We start from the raw sequence: 13106 nt of genomic DNA on the forward strand, positions 1-13106 counted from the left end.
GTAGATGGCTCCCGGCAGCACGGATAAATATAACTCGCCGTTGCGTAAGTCGGTGTTTGCGGATTATTGAGGCACTCTCCGTTCTTGGCCGGGCTCCCGAGCCCGCCAGGTATCGGGTGATGCACGGGAGGCTTTGACGGTGCTGTTCCCGTTTTCTAGCGCGAGCTGCTCCCCTTCGCCCACCTCCAGCTTCACCATGGGCACGGGCCACGGGCAGGGCCGTGCTGGCCACGGGCAGAGGCCACGGGCAGGGCCGTGCTGGCCACGGGCAGGAGGAACCACGGGCTGCCCGCAAGCTCCTGCCTGCCTGGCCGGAGTGGTGGGTCGGCACCGGTGGGTGCCGGGAATTTGTCTCCCGTTAGCAGCAGACTCCTCCTCGCTGTGTCCGGCTGCGAGCATGAGCGAGACCGTTGTGCTGTCGGGGCAATACTCACCCGGGCAAGAAAACCCCGAGGAGGTCTGGCTGTGACAGATCTTCCTTTGCTCACTCAGGGGCTTTCACGGGGAAGCTGGAAAAAACAAGCCCGTTCCTGCCAAAGGCGCCGTGCTGCCAGTAACTGCCCTCTGTTCTCTGATGCTGCTCCTGCAGACGGTTGGTGTGGTGGATTAGGGCTTCCTGCTGCCTTCTAGCCCGTGGGCTTCCCCTTGCCCTGACCCCAGGGAGATCTTCCTCTGCTGCCGACCCCTGCTCGGCGTCGTCGCTGCCCTGGAGCCGGAGTAGCTGCACAGGGGTGTGAGCTCGGGTGCTGTGAACCCCTTGGAAGGCCGGGAAGTACCTGGGTAATTAGTAAAACTGATACGAGTCATTTTAACCATCTCTGAGGAGCGTTTCCTATCGCTTACAGCAAAGGTCTGGGATTCAGGACTGTCCTTCAGCTACGGACCAGTGCGGTTCCCTCCGTGGCTTCCCAGGTCCTCCCCCTGCCGTGATGCCAACAGGCTCGTGGGCCGTGTCCCCCCAGGGCTCTGCTGGCTTCAGCTCCTGGGAAATGCCGTGTTACACGTGCAGGGCCACGCTTTAGGCTGGTGTGGCTGCGGGGGGGCACGTCTGGGGGAGAGGGGCGCAGGGCTGCCTGGAGAGGGGCTGGGTAAGCCAAGCTGCTGCTCCCAGGACAGATGCGCGGTTCGTCTTCCATGGGGATTCAGCATCTGGACTGTCAGGCCAGCACACGGGTCTGCAACATCACTCGAGGCCAGCTTTTGCATCCTGTTTTGTAATATCCCCTGGCATTCCCCACATTCCTGGCAAGGAGGCTTCTCTATTTTTTTTGAAATGTTCCTTTGTCTCTTTGCAAAACTGTGACATCTTCTAAAACTACTTCTCAGCCTGTTGGCTGCTCTCTTCAGCAGCTCCTGTTAGCTTCACGGAGAGAAGGAAGCCTTGAGCTTGGACGCCAGCCCCAACACCAGTGAGGAGAGAGGGGAAAAGAGAGAGGAAGGGTCGTGGAGTCCTGCTTGGCTCAGGTGACCTCCATACACCTCAGGTCCGTGCTATCTGGTTCCACCCTTGTGCTAAGGTTTCGGTCTAACCTCCATGTTTTCGTGATGGTTGTGGGCTCATTAGCTGTGCTTTCATTGCTGCTGCAGCCCATCTGGACAGAAACGGGGAGCTGGCACAGACCCTCCAAGGGGCTCCCTGCACGTCCTGGGGAGCTGCTGCAAGGGAAGGGGGTCCCAGCGCCAGGAGGATACCTGGCACGGGGACCTGCGGGTTGTCTGTTTCTCCCACGGGTGAAGAGGAGGGTGGCACTGGGACCTTCTCTGTGCCCCAGAAGGAGCCGTAGGGTCAGGGATGCTCTCAGCCCTCTCTCCTGGGCAGCATTTCGGATTGCTCCAGCCGAGGGGACGCCTGGCTGCCTCTCCCATCGCTCTGGAGCCAGCACAGGCTCTCTCCTCCCTTCTCCCACCTACAGAGGTTGGCTGACTGCAGACCCAGGAGGCAGCTGCTGCCTTTTTGCTGCAGCTGGAAATGACGGTCTGGCTTCCTCCTGTGGCGCCGCGGTAGCGTTAATGGCAGGAAGGTCCGGGCAGGGACAGCGCTGGAAGAGGCTTTTCCTGCGGAGACCTGGACCCAAACCCCCTTGCCGAGGGGGAGGGCGTCACAGCGGGCAGGACGTGTGCGTGGCACCTGCCTGTGCCGGCCAGGACCCGCTCCCAGCACTGACATGTGTCCCTGCGGAGAGCCAGCCTGGGCCACCACCTGCAGCGTCACCAGGGTTTGGTGTCTGCTGTCACCGGGGCACGGAAAGGCCTGTGAAAATCACTGTGAAATATGGTTATTGTCTGTTATGGGTTGGCTAAATCCACCGCTGGCTTTTAGCAAGGAGAGTGCTTGCTTTCCACCCAGGAGGGTCAAGACCTCTCGGTTCAGGGGTTTCATTAACCTGCTGTGTCGAAGCAGCTTTGGGGATCCCTGAGCAGCCTGGTGGGGTGCGTGGTGTGAGCTGGCGCGGGCAGCGGCCGCGGCACTCTCCACCAGAGCACTGCTGCCTCCGAGGCCCGGAGCTTCCCCGCATCGCTGCGGCGTGAGATCACGTTTGGAAGCGGCTTTTGACTCCTCCCGCGTCCATGGAAACTTTACACACGGTGGCTGGTGCTTCGGATGGCCACTGAGTCGCCTCCCTGGTGGGGCCATCGCTGCTGGCAGCCGGACGCCCTCATGGTCACGGGCGCGGGTGTCTTCCCCCTGCTCCTCCCCAAGGTCTGCTCCCCTCAGCTGTCCCCTTCTGCGCTGTGGACCTAGGGTCTGCTTCGCCAGGGGAGGGTCAGGTTGGACATTAGGAAGCATTTCTTCTCAGCAAGGGTCATTAGCCATTGGAAGGGGCTGCCCAGGGAGGTGGTGGAGTCCCCATCTCTGGAGGGGTTTAAGAAAAGCCTGGACATGGCACTTAGTGCCCTGGTCTAGTTGCCATGGTGGTGTCAGGGCAATAGTTGGACTCGATGAGCCCAGAGGGCTCTTCCAACCTCATTGATTCTGTTTCTGTACGGGGGCTGTAGCAGTGCCTGACCATGGGCTCGGGCAGCCCCCCCAGGGGCTCGCAGGACTCCCACCGAGGGCCGGAGGAGCCCGCGTGTTCCTCAGCTGGGAACCGGGTGGGTTTATAGTCCTGCACAACGTGGAAAAAGCTGCAGAAGGACCACGAGGGCGTGGGGCTCCGGGGGGTCCCTCTGGTAACACACACCAGTGCTCGTTCTAAATAAATGCATCAAAGCAGGAGGAAATTCCCTTGCGTATTAAGCAAGTAATTATTTTTTAATGCCTGGATTTAAAAGTAGGAGCTGACAGCCCCTGGGCAGGCAGGAGAGGAGCTGCAGCAGGCTGCCTCACCTGGGGCTGCAGCCGCGGCGTCACGGACGGCGTCCGTTAGCCCAAACAACGTGTGCGTGAGCCCCGTGGGACGATCAACAGGAAAGCAGCGGCGCAATTTTAGGAAGGGTGGGATACAGGATGGGCAAGGCGGGTTCATTTTGTTCGGCCTCTGAGGAGCTCTTTTCGTCTTGCTGCTCTTCTGGGTTTGCAGCAGCAGAAATGAGAGCACCCAGCTGCCTGGGCAGGAGAGATGCAGTTGGGTGCCATCTCTTTCTTTCAGCTGTTTGGGGTCGTTCTAGGGTGCCCTTGGCAGTGCCCTGCAGACAGACCCCGCTGCGGCGCGGTCGCTCTGACAGCATCGCTGGGTCCTGCTGGCTGCTTCAGCACCTTCTCCCTAACTCTTCTTTTCACTGGGAAGCTTCTCCCTGTCCCCAGACTTGCGTTTGTAGAGATAACAGGCAGCTCGGCAGAGTAAATACCAGCTGGAAACCCAAGGGATAACGTAGCTGGTGCCCAGGAGAAGGCAGTGCCTTCACCCCGAGTGTGGGTGCGGGCAGAGGCGAGCGATGGGCTGTGCTGGCGCCGATGGACCTTCTCAGGGTGGTGCAGAGGGTGGGCTGGAGCCGGGGCCCTTCTCCCCTGAGCTTGCTTTGCCGTTGCCTTCTCCAGACATGGAAGGCGAGGTTCCTGCTGGGAAGGAGGGGGGCTGGCTGCTGTGCTCCCGGGGCGTGGGGGGGACGGGCCCTGCTCTGTCCGTTCTTCCTCTGGGGTCGGAGCAGCTGCAACAATGCAGGTGGGGGAGGCCAGGAGGACGGAGCAGGGTCTTCACCTTCCTGGCCCTTTGTTTCTGTTCCTATAGGTGCCCTTCCCATTCCCTCGTTCCCACCAGACATCTGCTCTGCAGCTGCACGCCCAGACGTGGCCCGTTTAACCCCTGAGCGACCGCAGCGCAGGGCCAGGAGGAGGTGTCCTGGGGTGGCCAAAGGTGCTGTGGAGGGAGCGGAGGTGCCTGCGGGAGCAGGTGTTTGTGGTGTCCTGGGGACACCCCCAGCGCGGGGAGGAGCAGCCACCAGCCCCCGGGGACTGGCCACGTCCTCCCTCCTCCGGGTCGCTTCGCCGGGGCAGGAGCCGCGCTGCCTGGCACAGGAAAACCATCACGGTGGTGCTGGGGGGACCCCGGCTCGGTCCGTCCCTGCCACCCCAATGTGTCCAGCATGTCCAGCAGCCCGGCTGGTCCTTCCCCCAGCAGCTGGGGCACCCCGGGCCTCTCAAGTGTCGATGGCAGCTGTTCAACCGTTGCATCTGAAATACCACCCCAGGAGAGGCAGAGACCCTCTGCTGCTGCCGAAGCCGAACGTTGGCCTCTCTGGAGGCGAGTGTTGGGCTTTGCTGTCCCAAGGAGTGGATGCTGGAAGGGGAGGAGGAGTTTTCTCCCCTTTCTAAAGTAAAGAAGGTAACGAACGTGTTTGTGTTTTGCAAAGGTCTGATGAAGCCTCGTTCGTTTGGGGCCGATGTGGCTGCTTCCATGCTACCTTGCCATCTTTTAAAGGAGAGGAAGCCAGAGCTGTCCCATCCAGCTGGTAGCCCCGGTTACAGGCAGCCCTGGGGCTGAGCGAGATGTGAGCGGGGCAGAGATAAGGCCGGGGGATGCTGCGGTGCTGCCGGGCCCCATGCCCACCCCGCACGGAGCCGCCTCTGCCCGGGCAGGGGGGCACCCACCACCTGGAGCCTGTGCTGTTACCCAGAGACTTTATTTGGCCATAGAGCAGCACTTTGCCCGCCTTCCCAGGGCCCTTCCTTCCCCTCCGCTGTCCTGACCGAGGAGCTGCTGCCCAGCCGGGGTGCCCAGCACAGGGCACCGGGCAGGATGGCCACGAGCAGCTCCCGAAGGCAGGTGCTGCCCAGGGGCGATGGGGAGGGAAGGGGGGGCCCTGGCCGGCGGCTGGAGGGCGGCTGGGAGCGGGGGAGCTTGGGGTGACGTCTGAGGGGGGTGCAGGAGGTGACCCAGAAACCCAGCGGCTCCGGTGCCCTCGCCGTGGGGCAGGGAGGTGGGCAGAGGGCTCCTGACACGGGCAGCTGGGTGCTGTGGTTTTCTGTTCACACACTCGTGGGCTGCGCGGGACTTTTTACGGGGAATCTGGAAACGCTGTGAGAAGCGGGATCCCGGGGTGCGACTTCTCGGTTTTTATGTTTGATTTTTAAAGCGAAAGCGCAGAGCCGGGTTCTGGGAAGCAGCTTTCCTGCCCGTAATTACGTTGGCCTCCGGTGTCGCAGCTCGCTCCTTTTAGAGCTTTTATTGCGCCTGCCGGGCTTTTCCCCCTCCACGGCTGTGCCGGCTCGGGGCGGGGGGGCTGTAGCCCCGAAAGCACTCGAGGGAGGGGTGTCAGGCTCCAGACATCCCACGGCCAGGAGCTGTTCCCAGACCCGGCGTGGAGCTCGGTGCTCCCTCAGCAGTGGGCTACGTCCAGGGAAATGCCACGGTGCCGTGACTGCGCGGGAAGAGGATGAGGGGAATTTTGTCCTTTTTTTTTCCATGTTGGTTTTCATCCTTTTCTTCCACTTTCACTAGGAAAACGAGAGACTCTGCTCGCTCTCTGTTTTCCCTGTCTGCCCCTCGCCCTGGACCCTGCTCGGGGCATTTCTGATGGACCGTGGTGGCACTTGGGCCACAGCGTGTGCCCCTTGTTGGGGACAGGACACGAGGGTGCCTTTTCCTTGGGAAATGCCACCCAGGCTCATCAGCCGCCGGAGAAGGGCAGCAGCTTTGCCTGGAGGGGATTCTCTGGTGGTTCGTAAGGGCTGTGCGCCATCGGGAGCTTTTTCCAGCGTCGGTGCTGGTTCCCCACCATGGTGCCACCGTGACAGCCGTGCCCCCCTGGGCACTTCGCTGCCCGCCCGTGTGCTGGGCAGGAGGCTTTGCCCGCCCGTCCCTGGGGAAGCACGTCCGTGTGGAGCTCGGGCGGGAGGAGGAAGCTGCCCGCCGGCGCCGTCCGGGACAGGGACACTTGGAAACCTTTTCTGTGCCAGCGCCTGGCTGCGGGGAGGGCTCCCCCCGCGCTGGGCAGAGCCCCCCTGCCCCTGGGGGGCTGGCTCCCGCTGCCTGGGGCTCCGGGGGCTGCAGGGCTCGCTGCGGCGGGCAAAGCCTGGCACCCGGCTCCAAAAGGGGCGAGGAGAGGTGCGGTCCCCTTGGCCCCCCCGGCATCCCCTGCGCTGGGAGGAGGCGGCCGAGGGGAAGGAAATGTCGTGCTCTGGCTCCATTTCCACGGGGCGATGGGCGGCCGAGCTCCGTCCTGTGCGGGAGCGTCCTGCGGCCGCCTGCTGCCCAGCGCGGCGGGGTGGCCACGGCCACGCTGGGTGTCCCCAGCCCTGCGCATCCCCCGGCCGGCCGAGCGGTGCCCGTCGGTGCCCCGGCCATGCTCTTCTACCAGCTCAGCCCCTCGGCCGTCAGGGGTAAGCTCGGCGCGTGGCTCTGCTCCTGGCTGCCCTTCCCTGCGCTGTCCTCGCTGGGGGACGCCAGCCCCGTCCCCTCCCTGGGGGCAGCGGGCAGCGGGGGGGTCCCAGCATCGCGGGGCCGTGGTGGGTGGGGAGGTTGGTGTTTCTGTTCTTGGCTGGGGTGGCCCCGTGGCCAGCGGCTCCGTGGTGAGGAGGAGGAGCGGAGCAGAGCAGGAGGGGGGTCTGGCCGGTCCCTTGGCCAGGGGGCTGTGGGCAATGCCCACCCGTGGACCCTGCCCACCCTGCGCACGCGGGAGGGAGCTGCTCTCCGGAGCTGTCGTGACCAGAGACCCTTCACACGGACCGTGGTTCTCAGTGCCCTCTGGGCTGGACGGGCACAGCCGCCGTGGTGCTGGGGCGCACGGGGGGGACGCGGTGCTCCAGGGTTGGGGTCTCCACAGGAGTTCCTGGTTTTTTGAGCCCTGTCGAGGGCAGGAGGGCTCAGCCCTGGGGTCTGGGCTGGGTGCACGGCACGGGTGAGGACAGCTGCACCGTTTGGACCCAGATGCGGGTGCTTATTCCAAACCTTCCAAAACCTCTCAAGTATTTGGGTCCAGGGTTTTGACTCGCTCCCGTCCTTAACTGAACTGCTTGTTTTGAGCTTTTTTAATCCCCTGCTGTAGCTTTGTCATTGTGAATGCAGCCAGAGCGCTGGGTGATGGTGATGAAATGGGGGTGGTTCCCTGCAACCCGCTCTGGGTGGGTCCGGCCCCAGCCCAGTGGGTGCTGGGTGGTGCCTCCGAGAGGGACGGGCGAGACCCCGACATTGCTGTCGCGTTGTCTACGCTTGAGGTCAAACCTTTGTCACCCTCAGCAGTATAAATCTCAGCAGACCCATGGACTGAGGACACCAGGCACCGGCTTTGTCTGTGTGAGCTTTGGGCTTTTTTTTTCCCCTCCAGTTCTGTAAATTTGAGCAATTTCCCCGCAGATAGTGCTGGCTGCTGGGGAGGCTCGTCCGGGCGGCAGCTGGACCGTGTGGGAGGGATGGGAACGGGCCAGGCAGGGCGGGTAGGAAACCATCAGGGTTCTGGTGCCGGCCAGCCTGAAGGAAGAGGTGGGGTGGTCCGGGGCGGTGGGAGGGAGGAGGGAGACGGAAGGGTTTCTTTGGCAGGCTTTTCTGGAGGATGTTTGCGAAAGTGGCCGGCCCCAAGCTTTGATGAGCTCTGAACTCGTTATTGAAAATAAAGATCTTCCTCTCCTGCCCGGCACGGTGCTGTAGTTGGTTTGGTGGGGTCAGAAATGAACTGTTCCCTCCGGAGGTTAAAATCGTGTCTCGAGTCCCTGTCAGCCCTGTCACCTCCTCTTTGCCTTGTGCTAGCGGAGAGGGTGAAGCCAGGCAGGTCCTGCTGCCCCGGGCAGACCCCCCTCCGCACCCCCCTGCTCCCCTCTCCACAGCCGCTCGTCTCCTCTGTGCGCATGGGTGGGGATGCTCTCCTCCTGTGGGGATGCTCAGGCTGCTTCTGTGCTTTCTTTCAGAAATCGAAGCCAGGAGAGCGTGCGAGTGGCTGCGGGCGGCGGGGTTCCCTCAGTATGCCCAGCTGTACGAAGGTGAGAGCTGCCTCCTCTTCCTCCTCATCCCCATCCCTGCCCCGTGCCTGGCCTCACACCCTGCATCCCAGCCCAGTGCCGAGGGCGGCTGCTCACCAAGTGCTGCGGAGGGGAGAGGACCCAGGGGGTTGTTTATTAATGGTACGAGCATGTGTTAAACTTTGAGCCTTCGGACTTGGCCGTGGCCTGGACAGCCCGTTAACTTTCCTGCGTTCCTGAACTTTTCCCCTCAGGTGGGGCCGTGAGGGGTCCCCGGGGCGGCTGCCGGGGCAGGGGGCAGGCAGGCTGTGTGGAGCCAGCGGCTCTGCGGTGGTTCCCTGGGTGTTTGCAGGGGGTGGGAGCGTGGCGAGGGAGCCTTCTCCCCCCGCTGACCCCTCCCGCAGGCTCCTGCCCTGCCCCACGCGCTGTTTGGCAGCGAGGTCTGAGTGTGGAGCGAGCCGTGCCCGGAGCAGACGGGTACCCGTGCCGCGTGGCTCCGGGGATGGGCAGAACCCCCCGACGGACCCGCTCCCACCTCCTCTGCCACGCGCCCGCGGGCGGTGTGTGGGGTGGCCGGTGGTGGGTCTCGCCTCGGCTCAGCTGTGTCTGCTGCTGGTCCCTGGGGGGGCTGGTGCTGCGGAGCGGGGGCTGCAGCCGGCCTCGCTGGCCGGGACAATCGCGGGAAGCGGGTCCCCGGCGGGCTGCGGCCATGGCCATTGTTCGGCCGGGCGCTTCCAGCACGTGCGCGGGAGCCCCGCTCTCGCCCCCCGGGTGATGGCTTTACAGGCTGCCTCTTCCCTTCTGGTTGCTATTTCGGGGGCAGGCTCCTCGCACGGGGCCGGTTCCTGCAGGTGAGCCCCAGCCCTGGTGCTGGCCCCCGGCAGCGCTCAGCCCGGGGCAGCGAGGGGGGGTGCTGGGTGCTGGCGTCCATCAACAAACTGACGCTTTTTCCAGCCTCGCTGAGCAAAACTTCCCGCATCCTCCGAGTGTTCCCGTCTGTCCTTGTCCCCAGCTGGGGCTCAGCGGCCCCTCGGGAACTGCCCTCGATCGCTCCGTTTACAGCTGGGCCGGGGCAGTTGTGGTTCGTGGTCCAGGCCCTACATAGCGGGTCCCAGCAGAGTCCCCGAGTGCCCGGAGGTGAGCAGGGACCTGGATGGAGGCCCTGGGGCACCTCGCCCCCCTCACCTAACCTTCCTGGGAGGGGCACTGCCCAAAGACCCTGGGCACGTGCCACCTCTGGGTGCTCCTCAGCTACTGCCCCGAGGCCAGTGAACCCATCTGCCTGCTGAGACCCGGCCTGTGGCCTTTGGGGCGCGGTGGGGGATTGAATCCAGAGTGGTTCCTCCCGAGGGGCCCGGGCTGAGTCCTGCCTGCACAGAGCTGCCTCCCGGGGGGGGCTGTCCCTCTCTGTCGGTTCCCCTCCCGCAGCCGTGGCTGGCACGGGTGGCAGCTCCTGGTGGCAATGCGACGCCTCAGCCTTCCCCGACCGGCACTCCCGGCCCAGGGGACTCCCACGCCGTTCCCCTCCGCTGCTCTGCCGCTCCCCAGCTCTCCATCCTTGGCATCTCTCCTCCTCGCAGCATCTCCCTCCTCCCTCGCTGCCACCCCCTGTGCCCCACGGAGCAGCTGCCTCGGAAGCAGCCGCTGATTCCCCTCTCGCTTTCCTCCCCAGACTCGTTGTTCCCTCTCGACATTGGCGCCGTGAAGAAGGACCACAGCTTCCTGGACCAGGACTCCCTCAAATCCCTGTGCAGGTAACGCTCCCTCGCACCCCTTCGCGGCCGCCGGCGGCGGGGCCAGCACGAGGGCTCGGGGCATTCTCCTCTTGGTGTGACTTTCAGGCTGTGTTTTAATTTCAAGCTTGGGTATCTCTGGCCTGGAGAGCTCGGTTAGAAATGGGTTGGTCAGAGCTGAGCTGTGAGACAGGAGAGGTGCAAAGAGAGACCCCGCAGCCCACGCTGTCCCCTCCTTCCACCGGCTGCCCCAGGTGGCCCCTCGCGGGCTGTGCTCCCCGGGGACGGAGCCCTGCCTGCCCAGGGAGCGTTTGGTGGTGCTTTGTTTTGCGAGGTCGCTTCATAACGTCTCTGAAAATGAAATGGAGTTTGGAAATGGTGTCTCTGCGTCAGAGCGAAGGGGTCTCACAAGTGAGGTCTGTGCTGGTGGGTCCCTCCTCTACCCGGGCACAGCCTTGTCGGCTGCTCTGGCCGAGGGCTCCTGCGTTCACCAGCGGAGCAGGACGTCCCTGCCCACTCGTGGGACCAGTGTGGCTGGGTGGGCCACGCAGGGCAGGGATGTCCCCGGCCCCCTGACCTGTCTCTGGGGTCCCTGAGGTGGCCCCGTGCAGCATTTGCCTAACAAAAAGGTCCAAAAGGACACTGGAACATGCAGCTCTTCCACAAAAATGACCCCCCGGGACGTGTTCTCTTCCCCCCAGCACACGGGTGCTCCAGACCTCGTTTGGGTTTTGGGTCTCTCCACGCCCGCAGGGAGTTCCCCCTCGGCAACAGCCGAAACGCCCCCGGCAGCCCTCGGGGCTGTGGCTGCAGCGGGGGCTGGGAGGGGGGTAAAGCCTCGCTTGGTCTCTTGCAGGAGGCTGATGACCCTGAACACGTGTGCCTCCATGAAGCTGGAAGTCCACTTTCAGCGTAAACAGGTACATCCTGGGCGTTCAGGGCAGGCGAGGGGCTGCGGGGCGCGGGGGAACGTGGGGTGCTGTGCCCAGCACTAACACCCGTGTGCCCCGGGACTGCCCTGGGCACGGAGCTCCGCGGGGATGTCCCAGCTGCCCGCGAGCTGTCTGGAGGTGGCCTGGAGCAGCAGCGTCCCTTCTCCAGCGCAGTGTAGCCCTTGGGCATGGCAGAACGGTGCCTGGGGGCTCCTGGGGTGGGTTTAAGGGGCCGTGCTGCGGCCTGTGCCCTTTGCTGGGGTGCTGGTCCCAGGAGAGCGGGGCAGGGGGACATGCTGACCCTCTGTGACTCTGGCTGATCGACCCCTGTTGTCAATCACCCGCAGAATGAAGACTCCGAGGAGGAAGACCTGTGCGCCATCAGCGACCGGTGGGCTTTTCAGAGGGACAGCAAGAGGTGGTCCCGCGTGGGCTCCGTCGACGTCCTCTCCCAGGGCTCCGAGGTCCTGAGCTCCAGCATGCGGCCGGCGTCCAGCCGCGAGAGCGTCCTCACGGACCTCAGCACCAGCCCGGAGGCCGTGTCCCTGCACAGCGCCGGCAGCACGGGCGGCACGCTGGGCACCGGGGCCGCGCCGCCCGACCCCCCGTCCCCCATCTGCGCCGCCGCCAGCCGCAGCGAGCGCTCCGTGCCCGAGCAGCCCTCGAGCCGCACCGAGGGCTCCAAGGAGAAGCTGAAGAAGCGACGGTCTCGCAGCTTCCTGAAGAGGATCGAGTCCCTCCGAAGGAAGGACAAAGAGAAAGCCAGCCCGGGCGAGACAGCGGCCCCGCACGGCAGCGTCACACCGGGATGGGGCTCCCTGAAGGGTCACGGGGACCTCGCAGCCACCAAGGCCACCTCCTCTAGGAGAGGGCTATCGGCCTCTTTCCACGGCAGAAAGCACTTCTTCTCGGTGTCGTACAGGACTAACCGCTTGCTGGGCTCGGGTGGGAGCAAGGCGAGCTCCGAGCCGCAGCGCAGCGGGGTCTGCCTGGAGGACTACGGCAGGGCAGCCGGCGGCGACTGGGCTGGAGCGTGCCAGCACCGGCGGGCGCGCCGCGGGGACTGCTTGGTCTACATCCCCCGGGACCACAAGCCAGGCACCTTCCCCAAGTCCCTCTCCATCGAGAGCCTGTGCCCCGTGGGCGGCAGCTCCCTGACCCACTGGAAATCGGGGGACGTGCCCGTGGGGCTGGTGGGGGGCAGCGGGGATGGAAGCAGCGTGGAGGGCTCGTCCTCCCCGCGGGGCTTCGCCTGCCGCCGCCGCGGCTCCTGCAGCTCCCTGGGCAGCCGGCTCAGCGTGTACGACAACGTGCCGGAGTTCGGCAGCAGCGAGGGTTTCTGCGGGGAGGGCGGGGAGGTGACCTACGAGAACCTCGACGACATCCTGCAGCACATGTGGGGGCTGCAGCAGAAGGTGGAGCTCTGGTGTAAAGCCATCTCCCCGGACCTGGCTGGGGAGGAGGGCGCCGAGGAGGAGGAGGAGGAGGAGTCGGACTCTGGAGGGGAACCCTCCAACCTGCACTTCGAGGAGCGGTCCATGTCGGATGTGGGCACCTCTGCCAGCGACTTTGACAGCACGGGCAACTCCCTCAACGAGGCCGAGGAGATCGAGATGCGGGAGCGCCGGGACTCGGGGGTGGGAGCATCGCTCACGAGGCCCTGCAGGTCAGTGGGGCTGGGGCTGGGGCTGGGGCTGGGGCTGGAGCTGGAGCTGGGACTGGGGCCGGGTCTGGGGCCAGGCCTGGGTCTGCCAGCCCCACTCCTGCTCCTGCAGCGCGCAGGCTGTGACCTCTCTGCCGGCACAGACCCGTAATTACACGGTTTTTCATTTACTAATAACGGGTCTGGATGAAGGAGGCGCTTGCTTCCAGTGCACTAGTGCTCCCTTGTGCTTCCTCTGAGAAATCTCCAGGTGTTGCTCAGTTCTGTGCCTTTTCCAGCCCCTGCCAGGCTGGCGCTGGAGGGTGACGTGCCTGCAGGCGGGCACGGAGGGATCAAGAGGGGTGGGATTTTTTGTTAGCTGGGCATGTCCCTTCTGGGCTTGGGGATGCACCGGAGCAGCTGGGCAGGAGCCTTCCCCGAGCAGCACGGGCATGGGAAGGGTTTTA

General features: G+C 64.5%; 1 protein-coding gene across 4 annotated transcripts in view; it reads left to right on the top strand.

Annotated features, from left to right (window-relative positions):
* STARD8 (StAR related lipid transfer domain containing 8) overlaps positions 1-13106 on the top strand; it is a 40716-nt gene that overhangs the window by 23017 nt on the left and 4593 nt on the right. For 3 of the 4 annotated variants that reach the window (XM_068411734.1, XM_068411737.1, XM_068411738.1), the window contains 4 exons: positions 8282-8353; positions 10005-10086; positions 10922-10985; positions 11345-12663. In XM_068411734.1, coding sequence (XP_068267835.1) covers positions 8282-8353; positions 10005-10086; positions 10922-10985; positions 11345-12663 — 1537 coding nt within the window. Of the gene's footprint in view, positions 1-6574; positions 6761-8281; positions 8354-10004; positions 10087-10921; positions 10986-11344; positions 12664-13106 lie in introns of those variants that run through there. The other variant, XM_068411735.1, reaches the window with a different exon arrangement.

Source organism: Nyctibius grandis, chromosome 13 (assembly GCF_013368605.1).
Source record: "Nyctibius grandis isolate bNycGra1 chromosome 13, bNycGra1.pri, whole genome shotgun sequence".
Classification (NCBI taxonomy): Eukaryota; Metazoa; Chordata; class Aves; order Nyctibiiformes; family Nyctibiidae; genus Nyctibius; species Nyctibius grandis.